The sequence below is a fragment of the Arctopsyche grandis genome, chromosome 7 (assembly GCF_051622035.1).
Source record: "Arctopsyche grandis isolate Sample6627 chromosome 7, ASM5162203v2, whole genome shotgun sequence".
Lineage (NCBI taxonomy): Eukaryota > Metazoa > Arthropoda > Insecta > Trichoptera > Hydropsychidae > Arctopsyche > Arctopsyche grandis.
In genome coordinates this window covers 22,809,205-22,830,313 of record NC_135361.1, presented here as the reverse complement: position 1 = coordinate 22,830,313, position 21,109 = coordinate 22,809,205, and the positions used below count along the sequence as shown (strand labels likewise).

The window sequence follows — 21,109 nt, the reverse complement described above, 5'->3', positions numbered from 1 at the left end:
TTGATTTGTAACAATAAAATAAAATAAAATAAACGAACATTGACATGTAAAGTGCTCATAGACGAATACCTCTAGATCACCCAAAAAAGTTTAATTTATGGATAGTGTATTTTTTTTATCTTGTTTAGAAGAAATTCTTTTATGTTTGTTTTACTATATGCTTATAAAATTATGTCTCATACAATTTCATCCAAACAATATTTGGTCGCGTACTGTTGTGAAGTGAAGGATCGTTCGGTTGTCGTATAGTGCGGTCAGACCTTTACAGTCAATCTGTAGTTCTGCAAATGACCGCGATAAATGAAACTATGTATTGTTCCTTTTTTACAGGATCTTTGTAAAACAGCAACATCAGTACATATTTAGAAAAGAAATCCTAATAGTTTTGATTTAATGGTTTCTAGATTTTAATCATGAAAATTCGGCCGTAATATATTTACCTACTCATTGTAAAAACCATAAGTGAAATTTAAAGCGAGTAAATCGCTGAACTACACCTAAAGTGGAAAATACGAATGTATGTATGTCGTTGTCAATTCATAAAAAAAGAGCACTGCTTAATTGACATTGATATTTGTACCGATAGTACAAACATCAATTATATTTTAATCTGTGATTAAATTTAAAATTGAATTGATTGTATAAACAATGTATAAATAATAAACATATGTATTTATGTAAATCCTATTATCTGTTTATGTAGTATTTTCACTTTTTTTTATTATTTTTTCATTCAAATCTTACTGTCATATGATCACCAACTTTTTTACGCGTTTTTATACATTAAAAGAATTGTTCTCCTGTGTATGTATTGAATAGTTATATAAACTAAGCCATTGCTATTATTAACCTAGCCGAATTGCACGGCGTTGCTCAGGCGGGTGAAAGTTTGAAATAAATAGTGAAAATTAAACCTAAGTCTGGAGTTTAATACAGATTACTCTAAATTTATCAAATCGTTCCAACAAATCAGATCATATGTCACAGTATACATATGTACTTATATTATCCAGTGTACTTATATAGATGATCCAGTTCGAAAATTGAAGAAATTTGTATATATTGTATTGATATATTAGCTGAACCCGGCATGCGTTGCAATTCCTCAATAACGCATGCAATTCCCCTTCCCGTTCCCGTTTCTCGATGTGTTTCGATAAGTAAATGTTTTAGTTTCAAATTAATACTTAATAATCAAATTAAATTATATGATAATCTTGTTGGAAAAACGCAGGCAGCGAACACATTTGAAATTATTCTATATTGTTTGTTTATTTTATCCTAACAACCCAGGTGGCAACGCGAACGCATTTGAAATTATTGCGTTGCAACGCCACTCATTCTCGTTTTTCTCGTTTCCTTTCCCGTTTTTGGGCAATTTTTTTACAGAAACCATCGCGGGAATACACACAATAACTCCTGTAAGTTTCATCGCAATCGGTTGAATGGTATAAGAACGCATACGTGACAGACAAACATTGATTTTTATTTAGGGTATATACATAGATCATATTACGACAATATATCTAAACAAATGGGTATATCTTGATTTATAATTAGGATACCAATTACCAATGCTAGTTATCAATAAATTTAAATACAAACCAGTGTAACTATTGTTATTAACTAAAATCTGTCGACATATGTATGTACATACATATAATCAAAACTTGACCTAATAGATGCAACCAAATTGTTTTATTAAAAATGTCTATCTATTTTTCTAAAAAATAATACAATGGTATATTTGCACTTTTACATTCTGAATATGAATGTGAAAGTATATTTGTATGTATGTACATTAAGATTTTCAGCGTTGATCATAGTCTAATTGGTTTTGTTGTAAATAGGTTTTACAGATTAGATCATATCTAAATGTGTTAATAAGTCCAAATGGATGGATTATGTACATGAGTTGTCAATAAATACATTCAAAAATATATCTATGACGTTATCTGTTACTATATTATTTAGGAAGGATGGGGGAAGGGGTGTTTTAAGCTAATATTTAGGGTTATTATATTTTTTGGGATCAATGTAGACATATACATATGTACATATGTATATTATATAAGTTGAAAATATCGGACACATATGAAAAGAAAAAATATAGGACGCGTTTTTTTATAACAGGATTAATATAATATTCATAATTAATAGTAATCGTAAGTGAAACGTAAAAGAGGTATGTAAAAAAGACAGGGCCTGTCCAAACACAGATAAAAATAATTAAAAAAAATAATTTACTGTTAAAAATATCATTTATGCAGTTACAATGTGGGAGAACGTAGTAACTGCATAAATTACTTTCATGCTGACAATATTGATATTTTTAGCAATTTGTTTTTGATTTTTGCAAGAATTGGCTAACGGAATATTAGCCAAATGGACACTTGGCCGACGGACACTAGGCCGACGGATGTTTGGCAGAACGGAAATTAGGCTGACGGACGATTGGCCGAACGGAAATTGGGCCGAATAAAATTTGTAATTGTTTAAATTCAAAAATATCAAATTTTTATGATACGTCGAAGTGATTTCTGAATAATGTATTTATTTTTAGTGAGCTTTGAATAATTACGAAACACAATTATTAATTTTTATCCCTTTTTTCAAAATCGATCAAAATAAAAAATAAATTTTGAAAATAATATTTGTATTTAGTAAATAGTGGACGATTAATTCCATTTTTAAGACACCTAATGGGCTTGTGACACTTAAAGAAAATATGTGTGCGTCATTATTGAAGTTTTATTTTATTTTTATACCATTCTTAATACAAATAACATTATAATAAAAATAAAATAAAATATTTATCTGTAACGATATTTCTTTTTATTTTACTTATCCTTTTTTTCATTATCATCATCATAATTCACTGCTGAGTAGAAATACATTTTATCAATTAATAATTTCAAGCTTCTGTCTGCCTAATGTCCGTTCCCCCAAATGTCGATCGGCCAAGTATCTAACCGACCAAAAGTCCGCGCATGATAATACATATACGTATGAGTGGATGACGATCGTCATAGATAGATACTGAAAATTCGAAGCACAATATAAATAATGTGTGCACTTCGGTAATTGGATTATTACGCACATTGCGATCGCCCAAAAGACAATTTTTGCCATGAAAATCGCGAATACGGAATATTTGGTACTCGAGCTCTCGTTAGTATTGTTACGTACGCCGCAGATTAAGCGAATAGAATCCCAGAGACTGTGTGACCGAACCTATGGGACAGGATTATCTGTAACGGATATCTGTTAACGGATTAACTAAATGCATACCGTGCGACTGGTATACGTGGTTTTAAGGATTAGCGACAAGCTAAGTGCATGAAAGCTAAACAATGATTGCACTTCTCATACCGTGGGAATACATATCCGAATACGTGACTATACAGTAGGTAAACAGATTAGACGTCCTGAGAGATCTATCCCTTATAAGGCGGTACGTAAGCGATATCAGGTCATTCTGGACTGAACACTGACAATACGTGTATCTCCTTAATCATCAATAAATGCTGTGATACGACTGTTGGCCTTTTACTTGGATCCTCCACCCACCCCTACGCAACAGTATGATAGACTTTTGGGCTGCCAGATGTTCCGTTATAGAGATTTTAGTGACTTTTGGTCGAGTACTTTGTGAGCAATATTCACCAAATTGTGCAGTTCATAGATACTTTCACAGAATGCTATTTCAGCTCAATAAACAAATGAAATCATAGTTGATTCGATTTAGCTTGAGTCTTCCAAGAACCGAGCATGCTGTCGCATTCGTGCAATGTGCTGTAACATTGTAAGGATGTTAAATAATTTAATATATTTTTTAAATTATTTATTATTTAACTATTTAATATTATTACAATATATTGCAATGCAAGGTCTTTAATAATATTACTCAAAACTAACAAAAAATAAAAGTCAAATTCTATCGACCGCTACACACACGAAGAATGTTGTATTTCTTGACCAAAATGCAATGCGAAACTGAAACGAAATGTAATTGGTCATCGCCAGTTGAGTGAGGGGGGGGGGGGGTTGAATGCAATAGCATGTACATTTTACTCAAGTCTCATGATAGATTGGAACGACTATAATTATATTGATACGTAGTACATACATGATTTTTTTATGGTGAACTATCAATTATCACTTGAATATGTGTTTAATATTGAGCACAAAACATACATACATATATGTATACTCAGTGATATCACAAGATTCGATTATTCGATTATTATAACTTTGAACTTCACGTGACTAACGATTATATTATTTCTCCATCCATAATTTATAAGTTAAAAACATGTACATATATAATAAAAAGGAATCTAAACATAAAATTTTTCATACTACAACATATTCACTAGGCATGATATTGATTGAAATATCATTATTAATTTATTGTCGCAATTATATTATGATAAATCAGTGTAAAAAATAAACTGTAACGTGACGTTCTCCCAGCCGTCCCATCAGTGGCCACATTAGCCCTTATTTTGGAATGACAGCACTCAGGCCGATAGTTTACCGCGAAAAGCAGGAGACGAGAGCCCGACTCGGCCATTCACATTTCGGTCGTCCACAGGTACAGGCGTTCCCCTCCCTCGATCTCTCCCGAGCCGTTCCCCTTGCGAACGAGCTCAGAGATCAGCCATTTTGGATAGCCGCGGGACGGTTGAATTATCATAACTCTCTCCCCGAGTTCCAATGTTTTCGTCACATGTATCTCCACGCAGCTTCCTACCCCGCGCGGGTTAACCTTTCCGTGGTAGCCAAGCTCTCTAGAAGCATCAGCCGCTGGAAGACAGACCAGGTGACCCGAGAGCCAGCTTCACAACAGCTGCGCTGCATCTATAGACGAGACGAGGATTCTAATCAGGAACTTCACGACTACTACAAGACATCCCAGGTTAGCCATTCTGTTCCCTTTAACCCCCACCACGGAAAGAACGCACCTGGAAGAACGAACAAACGTATCCCTGTACACCAATAACTCTCCCAGCGAGAGAGTTGTATTCCCGCGTAAAAAACTTCAGTCACAAAACTAATATTTATTATTTTTTTAAATAAATTTTCCTGTCAAAATAAAATTTAATATGAGGATAATTGAGATGTAGATATACATATATTTTGGAATGTAGACACTTTTAGCCATTTATTTTATGATAGACTAAATTATATTTCAATTACATTTAGAAAGGTAAAAAGTGAGAACGCCGGTGTTGCCATGCGTGGAGTTGAAATTGACAAGAGAAGAGTGTTCTGGTGGGTTTGTGTTGGTGGCTGAAGATGCTGCAGATGGAGGCACCCGATGGGGAGCTGAGCCCCCCTCTAACTCTGGGGGCCCCAATCGTCTCTCCGCAACCCCTCTCCGACCAACAGGAGGTTAGCTTCATTTTATTTTATCCCCTCTGTCATTTTGAAACGTAACCTCTAAATATTTTCTGTCAATACTGAATCATTCCTGAACTTTTCATTATATTGCAACATTATGACGAAACACTTTTGGCTACTCATTTCCGTTGATCATTTCAGTCTCATACAATGCCCAATGTTTGATATATGAAATTAATCCACTTGTTTCATTTATATAGGACACTCTAGTTAAACATGTCGATATAAACATAGCAGAATCAGAGAAGAGGGCTAATGGGCCGCTCCACGTTCGAGATCACTATACAGTTTATTTAATCGATGTGAAGTAAGTTTATTGGTACGCTGTATATATGTATATCGATGTCTCAAATTTTGTACAATGACTATTTTTTATTTTCTAGGGTGCAAGATCAAAATTTTACCTTGATGCAAAATAGAATTAGTTCGTTGTGGAGACGTTATTCGGAATTTGAACAGCTGCACGACTACCTGCAAGCTACGTATCCTTACGTCGTAATGCCACCGCTTCCGGAGAAGAGGGTAATGTGATATATTTATCATGGGATTTTTGTGCAATGTTGTCTTTTTTCGATAAGGAAGTCAACTATTTTTGCAGATTCTCTACTCTTGGCAGAAGTCTGATACATTGAATCCGGAGTTTATCGATCGGCGTAGAGCCGGATTGGAAAACTTTTTGCTGAGAGTCGCATCACACCCGACTCTCTGTTTCGACAATCATTTTATAGGATTTCTTCAATTAGAACACGGCTGGCGAGAAACTGTTATAGAAACCGGTATATTTAATAAAAAGCAAATGTTTAATGTGATTTCAATTTCTTAATTATTAACAAGTTGAACATTATTTTTAAGGTAATCTTGTGTCGGCGGAAAAAAAATTGAAATCTTTAAGCGTTACTATAAGATTAAAATCACCCGATGCCAAATTTGAAATGATTAAGTCTTATGGCAAGCAATTGGAATCTAGTCTTAGTAATTTATTATATACAAGGTATATAATTTTTTTTTTTAATATTTATGCAGAGAAATGTAATATTAATAGAAGTGGCTTTAGTTGTTATATTGTTGTCAAGTGACATTCTGTCCACGGACAGATCTAAATAATTTTAGCATCAGTCGTATTTGGCGCTTGGTGCTCGACGTATGTCCGATAAAAACTTCTCTGTTTGTTTATATTACTCGCAAGATGGGTAAGCATTGGTAAAAATTGCACAATACATTCAAAATCACACAATAAACAACATGGGATACATTTTTATAAGTAAATTGATCCGATTGTATTCCGTGCGATGTAGCGTATTTATAGAGACGTACCGCGTAAAATTGACAACAATTATTTATTCGTAAGGGCTCCTCTATTCTTATTACATCTCTCTGTATTTATTTATTCAATTTATAGTTACCTACATACATCAGGTTTATTATTTTAGATCTCGTATGGTAGAAAAACAGTATACCTTAAGTAAATTACATTCGAATTATGGAAAATTGTTCAGCGAATGGAGTGTCATAGAAAAAGAAATGGGCGATGGTTTGCAAAAAGCAGGACATTATTTTGGTAATTTGTCTATATACGTATATATATAATATATTTTCAAACAATGTCAATTTTAAATCTTTGTTAAAAATTGTATTTTTCTTTTGTAGATTCAATTGCAGATGGTATTGATAGCATTCTCGAAGAGGAGGAACAGTTTGCTGATCAATTGAAAGAATACTTATTTTTTGCCGATGCTTTGCAAAACGTATGTAGACATCATGAAGGTTTGCAACTTGCTGTGGAAAATGCCGAAGAATGTCTCACTTCACGGTACTTACTTACTTACTTGTATATTGAAAATGTTAATTTGTATTGCAGATTGTTCATATTGAAGTTTGTATGTATTTTTTTATAGGACTTCTGAAAGAGAAAGAGCTGCTCAAGGCAAAGCCGGACTTATGTCTCGCCTTTTTGGCACTACCGATCCCGATATCGTTAGAGATCAAACTTGTAGAATGTTAGATTCAAAAATAGTTACGGATAAAAGCACTATTGAGAAAGCACACGAAGAATTGAAGTATTTTTATCAGTACATTTCAAATATTCGTATTATTTTTTTTTTAATATGTATTTCTGATATTCTTTTATTATTTTAGAGAATTTACTGAAAAGGCACTGATTGATATAGAACGTTTTCAAAAACAAAAAGATAAAGACTTACAAGAAACGTTAGCAGGCTATATTGGCCTTCAAGTGAAAAATGCAAAAAAGGTTTTTTTATAAACATATTTATCAAAAGTTTTAATTGATTTGTTAATATTTATTATATTTTAATCATTTTGATTTGTAGGGCCTCCAGGCGTGGTCGCAGGTCCGAGACTGCTTAGAAAGTATACCTTGAACAAAATCAAATGCATTTATTCATAGATTGTTACAATAAAACATATTCTCTATATTTACTTATATTTTTATATTCCGTAATAATTGTATGTTGTGTAATATAAAATAAAATATTATAATATAAAAAAAAATATTGCGAGAGCATCTTTCTAAATACATATTATGATATAAATAGTAAGTAGAACTATTTTTTTTTTGTATTTTAAATTGCTCAAAATTTATTGTTATATTATTTTATAGTATTCTGAAATTATTCCGTTTTATTTTTCTATAATTGTCATTTTAGTAGGGTCCTGTTTATACTGTAAAGCGAAAATCGACATGATTTTTTATTCTCACATGCAAAAATTAGAAAATATTTTTAAACTCATGTGCCTAATTCAGAGTCAACTGAAACAATAAATTTTGGCAGAATGCAAACGTAGAATATGGTCAGTGTACATTCGTATGTACAGAAATTAATACGTACTGGTCAACAATTTTGAATGATGCTAATAAAATTAATATAAGTTGGAAATTGGAAACATATGATATTAAGAAAAAAACCATTACGTGGGGCCCCATTGGATTTATATGCTTATAATAGTTGTGGGTAATTAAGTCGCTCATTTAATTAATGCGTAAATGTCTATTTGAATCTTATGAAATGTTAATATTTTTTGGAATTGTTACTAAATTAAGTTCCTTTTTACTTCTACATTCCTATATTTCTTTTAAATAAACATATTTATTATCTGTTGTACAAAATACAATTGCTGTAACACTTTACAAATGGTAGCTTATACTGAAATAACAAAACTCGCCAAAGATTTTAATTTTACAGCAATTTTAATGTTAAATTTTGTGATGAAATAACATGTAATATCGTGTTCAAATTTTTTTGTATAATTTATAATGAAAACATTGTTTTAATTAATAGTAAGTAATCATAATTACAGTCAAATTTATAATATTTATTGCATTTATAGGTGCAAATTGTCAGTGGCGTGTTGTTACTATAAACATATTTATTAAAAAATAGTTATTTCATTCTCATATACATAGTAATATAAAAAATTATATATTTATATTGGTCCAAAAATGTTGAACACTTTTTTTTTTTTGACTTACTTTTATTAGTTTTAAAATATGTATATATGATAATTTTGCCAGTTTATACGCATGTGCTTTCTATTAAAAAATTAGGTGTTTAAAGTCTTAAATGAAGCAATAAATTTGGATACAGAAATGATGTTCTAAATTTACATTCTTAAATGTGTATGTACATAATTTTTTTGCGGTGTACTTATTTTTATCGCAATTACGATTAATAAATCGATGTTCATTCTAAATTTTCCTTTTATCGTCGTATACGTATTAGTTGTCACAATGAAGATTGCGAATCTATTTTTAATCAATTATATTTAATGATACTTAAACGCCAATCTGTTTTCTTACAAAAATATTCGTATGTCCTTAGAGAATAGATAAGTCTCCAATATATCCTATATATATGTGATTGATATATAATAGACTAACTTTGTTTTCTCAAAATGTGCCTTTTTATCTAGGTATCCAGTCAAAAAATTATTTCGCATTGATCAAACATATCAATATTTTCATTTTGCACGATTTCAAATTATATTTCATTGCTTTCGACTTGCTTTTTCCTTTAAAACAAGCAGTTGCATTTGTGCTTTGGACATATCACTATTTATTTTATTATCTGTAAATAAATTAAACGATGCAATTTAATTTGTTTTTAATTATTGTCTTTTATCTCAGTCACAATACATAGGGACCATTCAAATTTTCATGGTAAGTACATAATTAACTACATATGTATATATACATATATATATATATATGCGTATTTTGTACTAAATAATTATAAATAAACAGCTTACAAATTTATTATTTTTGTTTTAATCCGACCCTTGCATATTATCTATCAATTTCAATTTGATTAATTATGTACATACATGCATCCAATTGGGGATGATTGCTAACGATATCATCACATATCTTCAGATCAAAATGAGTTATAATTTAATGTACAAGCAACAATTTTTTGAGTAGATAACTATTTTTACAAAAATGCTATGATATATTGTATGAGATTTTGGTTTCAAGAGATGCGTAAGTAATATTTAAATTTTAGTAAAAACTAGCTGAACCCTACATGCGTTGCAATGCCATAATAACGCATGCAAATTCCCGTTCCCGTTTCCATTCTCGTTCCCGTTCCCATTTGTCGGAAAAACGCAGGCAGTGAACACATTTGAAATGATTGCGTTGCAATGACACTCATTCCCGTTTCCGTTCCCGTTTTTCCCCGTTTTTTTTTCACAGTAATCTTCCCGGATATGCATACAAAAAATCCCGAAAGTTACATCGTAATCGGTTCAGTGGTTTAGGAGTCTATTCGAGACACACACACCGACATTAATTTTTATATATATAGATGAAAAGTCGATTCATTTTAGTCTCAAGCGTCACAAAAATACATATATTTTAAGTATTTCAAGGATATATTGAAATGGTTTTGGAAACATAGTTCGAGATTTTTAAAAGTTCGCCCGACATTGCATTTATTTTATGTATATTTTTTAATGGGAATTATTCTAGTTGCAATATATAACATATTTTATGCAATTAAAAAAAGTATATTTTTATTGCGCACTTTGCTCGTATGTACGTATGTATAAAATTTATTATTTTGTGTCATTAATTTTTAAAACCTTAAGAAATATCGCATACTATTGATTATCCACAGATACCTATATATAAATATATTCTGAAAATAAATTATACCATGGGAAAAGTATCAAGCTGACGATTAATTATCAGGGCCGTTTACTACACAAAACTTAATAAAACATTATCTGGAACAATCGATATTACTATTTTGTATCTAAATACTTTAAAAATCTCAATGTAGATAATGTCACAATTGAAAATCACGTTTTAATATTCTGTCATTAACATTTAACTCATAGAATCACATTGATTAATAGATCAAAGTATGAATTACATAAATATTCATACATATGTACATATTTATTTATTTTTACATACATACATACATACATATATACTAGGAAAGACTAGCACGTAAACCCCAATGCGCCTTTCTAGCCAATATCCAATAAACAATATACAATAAACACATCTATGGATACATTTTTGATAAACTTACATTTTCGGAGAACTTTTATATATGTATGTCAATCGTCAAATTTCGAGATGCTGAGAAACACGTTATTTGCTAGACATTTATGGGCAAATTTTCAGCATTTTTAAACGAATCAGCGAAATTTGAGATGGTGAAAACTTGCAAATTGCGAGAAATGGGTAAAGATTGCCAATTTGTTGGAACCGTTTCAATAAAAATCACATTAATTAGTCACAAAACAAGGTCTGGCCAGCAGTAACCAGTGGGACTCGAACCCGTGACCACTCGACAGCATATATGCTAACCATTAGTAAACGCTGTTGGTTATTTATATGTACATAAATATGTATATACTATATACCTACATATATACTATTGTTGCGTAGGGGTGGATGGAGGATCAAAGTAAAAGGCCAAAGTCACTTCACAGCACTCATTGGGTGATCCAGGAGATACACGCACAGCTAGTGCTCCGTCCAGTATGCCTTGATATCGCCTAAGTACCCGTTTATAAAAGACAGGTCGCTCCCTGCATCTTCGACGTCCGGTTACTTCCCTATTGTTTAGGCATGTACCCGAATATGCATTCCCACGACACTAAGTCCCACGCTATCGCTGTCAGTTCTGAGAAGGGACCGGGTGCCGTTACTAAGCCAATTCGGTGGTCATTGTTTAACCTACTTGCACTTAGCCTGGAGATAATCCTCGAAAACCAATTACAACGGCGGCTCCTTTTTGCATATGCTACACTATCAAACGAGTGATTCTTGTATGTTTGACCATTTTATTTCGAATTGAGTCAACGATTTTGATGAAATTACCCTTACAACGTTTTTCAAGCTTAAGAAAACGATTGAAATGTATGTTAATTTTGGGACAACATTTTTGGGGGGCCAAATTTGACTATTTAGGAATTTTACTTTCGTTGTCTAGCAACCGACCGACATCAAAAATGTAAACAAAAACCTTTATGTGACGGAACAAATTAAAGGTTGAAAATGAACGATTCTATCATTAATACATATAGAGCTCGTACCAATAGTGCACCCGGGAGGGGGAGTCCAACTCCTCAAATAAAAAAAGACCACAGCCCAAGGAATTCAATAGGTTTATTATAAGAAAATCTATATATATATCATCATCATCATCATCATTTACAGCCATTCGCCATCCACTGCTGGATGAAGGCCTCTCCAACACGCTTCCACTCGTCTCTGTTTTGCGCAACACTCATCCATCTCATTCCGCACATTTTCCTAATTTCGTTCACCCATCTTCCTTGCGGTCTTCCTTTTACTCTTTTGCCTTCTCTCGGGTACCATTCAAGCACTTCTTTTGTCCACCTTTCGTCCATCCTCCTAGCTACGTGACCCGCCCATTGCCATTTCAATCTCTTCACTCTATCCACTATGTCCACTACCCTTGTCATATTTCTCACCCACGTGTTCCGCTTCCTGTCTTTCCTCGTTATGCCAAGCATACAGCGTTCCATACTTCTTTGAGTGCATTGGATTTTATTTTGCATCTTGGCGTTCAGTGTCCAAGTTTCACATCCATACGTCATCACTGGCAAAACGCATTGATCAAAGATCCTTTTCTTCAGGCAGAGTGGCATTTTTGATTTAAAAACAGCATTCATCCGTCCAAATGCACTCCACCCTAATTTCATACGTCTCTTTATCTCTTCATTTTTACTACCAGACATGTCAATTATTTGACCTAAATATAAATAATTATTTACTACTTCTACTGGTTTATCATCTAAGGGGATGCTATCAGGCATGCAATAACTATTGAACATTAGTTTAGTCTTATCTACGTTAATTTTTAATCCTACTTTTCTACTTTCCCTGTCCAGCTGTGTTAGTCTGATAAGTAGGTCAGCTGAATCACGAGCTACTAAAACTATATCGTCTGCGAACCGAAGGTGACTCAAAAAGCGACCATTGATGCTTACTCCGGCTGTATCCCAATCCAATTTCCTGAAAACTCCCTCAAGCACCGCATTGAATAACTTGGGCGAGATTGTATCTCCTTGTCTTACTCCTTTTCCTATGCTAAATCTATCTGTACCTGAAAAAATTTTAACCGAAGCTGTGGCATTCTTATATATTGCAGCTAACAGTCCCACATAGGGTTCCGGCACTCCCTGTGTTTTTAGAGCGTTAAGTACTGCATTATGACTAACTGTATCGAAGGCTTTCTCATAATCGACGAAACCTAGGCACAATGGCCGTTGATATTCGTTGGCGCGCTCGATTAGTTCGCCAACTACTTGGAGGTGGTCCATTGTGCTGAAATTTGCCCTAAACCCTGCCTGCTCTATAGGTTGGTTCTCGTCGAGGATATTTTTCAGCCTTTCTGTAATAACCTTCGTGAAGAGCTTGTAGACCGCTGAAAGTAGACTAATGGGTCGGTAGTTCTTGATATCGCTTTTGTCGCCTTTTTTGTGTATTAAAATGATAGTTGCGTTATTCCATCCTTCTGGTATAGCTTGGTTCTGGATGCATTTGCTGAAAAGCCTAGCTAAGCTATTAATTAGGGGGGGGCCGCCACATTTTAGTAAGTCAATGGGAATATTATCTTCCCCTGGGGTTTTACCGTTCTTTGCAGTTTTTAGCGCGGCCTCTACTTCGCTAGGCAATACTGCAGGAACCCTTTGGCCGTGTGTCGATTCCAGAGCGGGGAATTGGCCGTTGTCGTTCTCGTATAGTTTTGCATAGAACGTGTAAACTCTGTCTATGATTTCTTCTCTATTCCTAATTATTACTCCGCTCTCTGATCTGATTGCGATCATTTGGTTTTTGCCTAAGAAAAGATCCTGTTTGCACTTTTTCAGGCTACGGTTATTCTTAATGGTATTTTCTATTAGCTTGCTGTTAAAATCCCTGACATCCCTGACTATTCTCTTTTTAATTTCCTTATTTACTAGATTGTATTCTTGCTTATTATTATCCCTATCTAAATTCCTTTTATGCTTAATTAGGTTTTTTGTTTCCGCTGAAATTTTGCTTAATTTAATCTGTTTCCTGAATCCACCTAATTTCTTACCTGTTGAGGTTAGAACCGAACTAATTACAGTGTTCAATTCCTCGATGTCTGCTTCTGGGTTTAATTTCCCGTATCGATTTCCAAGTTCGAGTTCGAATTCCTTTTTCCTAGACCTTAGTTGAGCGAAATCTGGAGAGTTACTGCATCCTTTTATTAATTTCCTACGTTCGCAATTTATATTAATGGCCATCTTGGCACGGACTAATCTGTGATCGCTACCTATATCTACTTTACTTAAAACACTAACGTCTTTAACGGAGTGCAGGGCATTTGTTAGGATGAAATCGATCTCGTTTCTGTCTCCTTTAGGACTCTCCCAAGTCCACTTATTGTTGGTGTTTTTCCTGAAAAATGAATTAGTGATAAAGAGCCTGTTGTGTTCTGCGAATTCTATGAGGCGATCGCCTCTGTCGTTTCTTTGGCCGGTACCAAAATTGCCTACTGCTCTTTCTGTATTTGCCTTTTGTCCTATTTTTGCGTTAAAGTCGCCCATGATTATTTTAAAGTGGTGACGGCTATTATCGTATGCGTCCTGTATTTTTTCGTAGAAGTCTTCTATTTCCTCGTCTGGGTGGCTAGATGTGGGGGCGTACACTTGGAAGATTTGACAAGTGTACCTGCTCGAGATTCTTAATACTATATAGCATATACGTTCCGATATGTCGCTTATTTCTATAATATTTCTTTCTATTCTCTTATTGATAAGAAACCCTACTCCTCCTATTCTACCATTTGGTAGCCCTCTCCAGTAGAGACAGTTACCACTTTTTAGGATTATTTGGTTTTGCTGTTTTCGTCTTACTTCACTAAGTCCTACTATATCCCATTTGATATTTTCTAATTCATTCTCTAATGCAAGCACACTTCCTTCACTCGATAACGTTCTTACATTGTACGTGGCTAAATACAGGTTTCTATTAGCTAAGCTATCATCCATCGTCACTCTTACCTTGTTGGAGGTTTGGATATTATTTTTCTCGCATTTATCCAAGATGTGTTGAGAAAAAGGCGGTACCTGAGAGAGATTTCCATTCAAGGAGTGAGTTCTTACCGCCATAGACTCTTCTCTGTGGTCAGCTTTGACAGATAGTCATCCTAGGTATCACTTGGATCACTTATGAATTATTACATGCCATTTAACAGGGTTACTTTGTAAGTGAAAGTAGTTAGTTATGATAATAATAGATTAGCAATTGTTATACTACTTTTTTATAGATCTTTATCGTGAGACGCCTCTTTGGAGACAACGGATTTATATATGTGAGTGCGGTTTGCAATTTAATATTTTAATAATAACTTTAGTAAAGAATATAAAATTACACGAATTACTTTAATATAATTTAAATATAAAAAAGAACTGATAGACAGTTGGGAAACACCGTTTCTGTTTGCTATTATTCTATTAAGTAAAGTTCGTTAAAGATTTTTGGCTGGAAGCAATTATGTGGAAGATTTATTGCTTCTGTGGGACCGACTGAAGGACCCTTTTTTTGTATTCAGGTAAGGAGATGTATCTCGTTCGTATATTTTTTTGCTCAGATTTGACACAAAAATTAGCACAAAATTTTTCGAAATAACTGATATAAAACCGCTTTTTACGACCGATTTGCTGTTTATTTTTACACTTAAATTATACTAGGATGCAATTAGTAGAATAAGTGATTAGATGGTTAAGTTTTTAGATTAAATTTCGTGCAATAGCCGGGTTTAAGCGAGTAATAGCGGGAAGAACGCAGAAGCACGTCTTCCCCGCATGACACGAAAGACCGAACTCATTATATATATATATATATATATATATATATATATATATATATATATATATATATATATATATATATATATATAAATGAATGTCTGTGTCTCGAATAGGCTCCTAAGCCACTGAAGCGATTACGATGGAACTTTCAGGATTTGTTGTATGCATGTCCGGGAAGATTACTGTGAAAAAAAAACGGTAAAAAACGGGAACGGAAACGGGAAAAACGGGAATGAGTGTCATTCGCTATAATTTCAAATATTTTCGCATCGCGACCAGGGTGTTCGCTGCCTGCGTTGTTCCGAAAAATGGGAACGGGAACGGGAACGAGAACGGGAAAGGGAACGGGAACGGGATTTGCATGCGTTATTGTGGCATTGCAACGCATGCAGGGTTCAGCTAGTAAATATATAAATGGAAAAAAAATAGACTTCTATTACAACTCAATAAATTTTATTAATTTTGGAAAAACGAATTCTTTTCCCCGTATTTTCTCCCTCAAATTAAATGCTGAGTTGAAAACCTGTACATACCTGACGTATTGTCGAAGAGATAATGCAAGGGGTCGAAAAAAATGAATGATATTTTATGATTAATAATTCTTATATCGAAATATTACTTTTTACGTGGGTTTATGTATTCTTGGCTAAGTGGGATGGGACGGCTCTGTCGATTACAAACATATCGATCGAAGGGTCATTTAATAAACCATGACAATATTTATGACATGTTCCAACCACGGCTGTTGCGAACACACACCTCCAAGTGTTCGACTGCAACACACCAATTTCCGAGCGAATACAAAATGTTGAACCAAAAAGTGTCCGTTGACGTGTGGGCCATGTTTCAGTCCATGTTGGGCTATTTGGCTTTGGCTGTACTTGGAGGAATCTTTATACGATTGATGGTGGCAGCATTCACTTTGCCGTCGAGATTGAGACAGCAAAAAGACAAAATACAAAAATCGTTGGATGAACTCAAGGTACATATGTACATATACCATATCATATTATTGTTTTACATAAAAATATTATACGCAATGGAAAATATTAATGTATTTAAATTATGTTGTTATTTTAACGAATCTCAAACTGGTTATATAACTATTCACGTGATCTTACATACATATGCATATAATAATAATTCAATTTTTCTAAAATTTTCCACGAATTTAATAAAATCTTTCATAAAAATGAACAACATTGTTTCATTCATAAAACTCGGAAATATATTAATATGATTGGTAATATAACACAATTCTATTTTTAATGTCGTTTATCATTGTTGACTTAATTTTTTTGATTGATCAAAAAATATACATACGTACATACATATACACAGAGGCGGCTCGTGACCTTAAAATCAGGTGGGGCACGAGGAAGCCACCCCCCACTACAAATATCTATATTTTTTTTTACAAAAATCGAACTTGATATATTCTTAATAACATTTTATGCAAGGAAAATGCCATATTTAGCAAATTATCGACTTAATTAATTATGTGTTCTAAAAAAGCAAAAATGTATTATTTTATTTAATTTAATCAATCAATCACTATTTATTATTTATTTAATTTAATCAATACACTAGTCATTACAGATCGCTCCAATGCGACGAGTGTACTATACAAAGAAACACTAAATTATATACATAATTCGAAATATATATTATATGTACATGAGATCTACATATAGTTAAACATAGCAATGTGCATTGCAAACATCGTATACAATACGATTAACAAATATTTATACAACAATACGAATTTTTATACCTATACAATAATCATCCACAGAGACATCTATGGAGAGAAACCCGGCGAACCTTGAGATATAACATAATAGCTCAAGATTTTGCCAGAGAAATGGGGAGGGAAAGCCAATTTTGCAGGAATCGTTTCAATGAAAATCAGAAAAATTTGGAAAACTCTGATAGGAAACGACTGACCTGGTCATAAACCATGGTGTGGCCAGCAGCAACCAGTGTAATATTGATTATATTAATAAATAATCATTTAAATATGCAACAATTGACATCTTGTGATTGACAAATTAAGCACACTTTGCAAAATATATTTCGAATCATATACATATATATATATATGATTCGAAATATATTTTATCCTAGTTGTCTATATAAATATAGACAACTAGGGCTGGCATATTCTGCCCCAAAGAGACCTTTACACGGTTATCTAAAAGCTACCCCTATATACGGAATTACGAATGATCTTTTTTCTGACTATCCACTATCCACTTGTCACAGTATTCATGCCGACTACTAGTAGTCGGCAAATCGAAGCTGGTAACCACGGGACCCCGGCAGATAAACGACTGCCTCGAACTGAATTACGAATCGGTTCAATTCATCGCCTAGTAGCGGGACAAATAAACTTTTCCTAACTTTGACGAGTCACCACCACCGATATTCAAAATTTCTTTTATTTTTTTGGTTTGGATAAATTAGTGTGTGGCAGTGCCCCGGTTGCCTTTAAAGACGAGCCGCCTCTGTATAATACATATAATGTGACTAAAGTTCGCTTGTATTTAGTGAGTGTCACATTAATTAGTTAATTCTGTAGTTAGAAAATGATTGTAAATTAGTAGTAAATTAATTCTGTTGTAGAATAATGGTTTTTTTAATGTTTTTTTTTGTACTATGAGTACATACAAATTATTTAGATTTAAATTTTTAATGAAATAATTATTTTATATGAATTATTTTAAATTAAATTTAATATTAGAATTTTATTTAATATTTATTATATGTGAATGCATGTACGTATGTATGTAGTATGTATAGGTATAAATGAATTATCAATCCATAGAAAATTACCGTATTGATTTTCAAACGGTAGACGCTTTCACGAATATATGTATGTCACGAAGCCGTATTTAAAGCGTACATTTTTGTTTTCAACTTTCAGCTGAAATATCCTGAAGCATTCAAAAACATCGAAGAAGAGCTTTCCAAACAAGAGGAAAACGTCGATAGCGACGATAGAGAACAATGCACGGAAAATTCCAAAATGGAAAACACGTCGACGTTGAACGTAGTAGATAAAAAAATCAATTGATACATGTTTCTGAGGATCAAAAGGAAATTGTATTATTTCTGACGCATGTCCAGTGTTCAGTGTCGTAAAAATGTTCAATTTCAAACCATTCCTGTCAATAAAAATATGTAAAACAACATGAACAATATAAATATATTTTATTTAACTCACATAAATCAATTATAATATTATATTAAAATATATAAATCAATTATTGTCTTTGTAGCTTAATATCTAAACATCGTACATATGTTAGAAATAAAAATAAATCGTATCAAGTTCTTAAATACTTCATACATAAAGTTATAATTCAAAATTTATAACACAGATAAGTACATACATACATAGAATTTATTTCAATTTTAACTTGCACATTGCTTTAACATCCCATTTCACTCTATGTTTTCAGAAAAAAACGATAGAATCTAGTGATTTTAGCTATGCTTATGTATTATAGGTTAATCAGATTGACTGTTTTTATTTTGAACCATTTCTCTAATTAAGGTTTCTTTAGTAAATTTTCACTTAATCTGGCTAAAAAATTAGATATGTCCTCGATGTGATTGATCCATTTAACAAGAATCTATTGTATATTATTTTATATAAAGTTCAGGCGTTGATTTCCCTTGAAAATATTTTATTAAACTGATTACAAACATTAAAATATAATTAATTGTATCATTAATTATCTTTTTTTTATTTCTATAATAATTTAAAATTAAAGAAATATTTAAATTTGTACTCTTTGTCATATTTAATTACATGAATAGTTTTTAATCGTTTAAAACTATTTCTATTTCAGAAAATAAGTCGATTAAAATCTGTTTTTTTAGCGTAAAAAATGAGTTAAGCGAACAATATAATGCTTTGTAAAAAATATTCAATCGAATGTGGCGGGACATACTTACAGTTTTTTCAGAAAAAATAAAAGCTGAAAAAATGGCATAATGTAGACAACGATCAACACTTACAACACAACTTTAAGTTAAACCAAAACATTGACTTTCGATTACTATTTTTATTTAAATTATATGTAAATAAATATATGTCTTTAGCAGAACTCTGATTTTATTGTCCTTTTTTCATAAGATTTAGTTTTAGGTTTTTGGGTGAGACGCGAAATTAAACATGCGGTACACCAAAACCCTATTTGTTGTCATTTGTCACAAGTCACCCCAAGCCCTTATAAATTTCCCACCCGAGATTTCCATATAACCTTCACATAGTGGAGAAACACGTTTCCAAAATTTGTACTTTAAGTTGCACATCACCAAAGAATGGGGTGGAGGTATGAAAGGTTAAAAAAAATGGAGTTTTTAAAATTCTTTGAAAAATTTAATGAATTTCAGTTGTTTTCGATTTTTTACAACATTGTTTTGATAAATAAGTATTTTACTATATGAAACATTTGAATTTGTGGCGGTCAAAAGATTTCTTTGTTATATGTTTATCAAATTCTATATATGTATATTCTAAAAAATACTAATATGTTTATCAAATTCTATCTTCAAATTGACTCACCAGGTGTTGAATGAAAATTTGGCTGTCAAAACTTTTTAGTTGTCAAAACTTTTGAGCTGTCAAAACCTTTGAGATGTCAAAACATAAAGTATTTAAAAGGGAAACCCTATGACAACCACATTACAATGATGATATATGTAATTTTTGTTTCCCCTAATTTTAAAAATATTGCAACCCAGGGTAAGCATATAGTACATACATGTGTTTGAAGATGGGACTAACGATTGAGAAGACTTAAAAATATGTCTAATAGTTTGTGCATGAAAAAACTAGTTCGTTTATTAATTTGTTCGTTAGTGTATACTAAAACTGACCAAATTGGTTCGTGTACGAAAAAACCATGTTTGTGATCGAACGAAATGTACACATGGACTGCAAAAATACCAGAATTTCCAATACCATTATTATCGAAATAAAAAAGAATGATACGGTTTTACCGGTATTTTTTTTTAATTATTTAACTTTTAGTAAAAAAAAACATTGCTTCCGATATCCCGAGCACCGCGTGCATGTAACATGTTTATTGAATAAAAATACGCAACATTCAAATACTGAAAAGTAGGTACGTTCCAGGTATATTTCGTAGTTCTTTTTTATTGCAATTCCAACTTAAGTTTATCAGATACCCAATCATCGCTCACTGGAGATGAAATGAAGAGTCAATCATCAGCTGGGGAATTAGTTGTTGTTGTAGACAAATTATATATTTTTTCTATACACTAATTAGAAAAATAGTCCCTGTCGTGTCATTATTGTATATGTACATATATATCGGACTGAAAA

At 32.6% G+C, this 21,109-nt stretch overlaps 1 protein-coding gene across 3 annotated transcripts; it reads left to right on the top strand.

Moving 5' to 3' along the window:
- The first annotated feature begins 5,236 nt into the window (after positions 1–5,236).
- LOC143914982 (sorting nexin-4-like) lies at positions 5,237–9,678 on the top strand. 3 transcript variants are annotated; one of them, XM_077435436.1, is made up of 10 exons: positions 5,237–5,397; positions 5,607–5,713; positions 5,790–5,928; positions 6,005–6,182; positions 6,259–6,397; positions 6,837–6,964; positions 7,054–7,216; positions 7,302–7,463; positions 7,543–7,657; positions 7,737–9,677. In XM_077435436.1, the coding sequence occupies exons 1-10, from the start codon at positions 5,302–5,304 to the stop codon at positions 7,785–7,787; spliced, it is 1,278 nt and encodes a 425-aa protein (XP_077291562.1). In that variant the 5' UTR covers positions 5,237–5,301; the 3' UTR covers positions 7,788–9,677. The 3 variants fall into 3 exon arrangements, with proteins under 3 accessions (XP_077291562.1, XP_077291563.1, XP_077291564.1); XM_077435437.1 differs by having other exon boundaries at positions 5,240–5,397; positions 6,023–6,182; positions 7,737–9,678; XM_077435438.1 differs by having other exon boundaries at positions 5,240–5,397; positions 6,026–6,182; positions 7,737–7,922.
- The last annotated feature ends 11,431 nt before the right edge of the window (positions 9,679–21,109 follow it).

Excerpts from the sequence above, each read along its gene's own strand:
- LOC143914982 (XM_077435436.1), top strand. The coding sequence starts at position 5,302 with ATGCTGCAGATGGAGGCACCCGATGGGGAGCTGAGCCCCCCTCTAACT. Across the intron at positions 5,714-5,789 it reads GTTTATTTAATCGATGTGAA|GGTGCAAGATCAAAATTTTA; the intron begins GTAAGTTTATTG and ends TTTATTTTCTAG. Across the intron at positions 7,217-7,301 it reads GAAGAATGTCTCACTTCACG|GACTTCTGAAAGAGAAAGAG; the intron begins GTACTTACTTAC and ends ATTTTTTTATAG.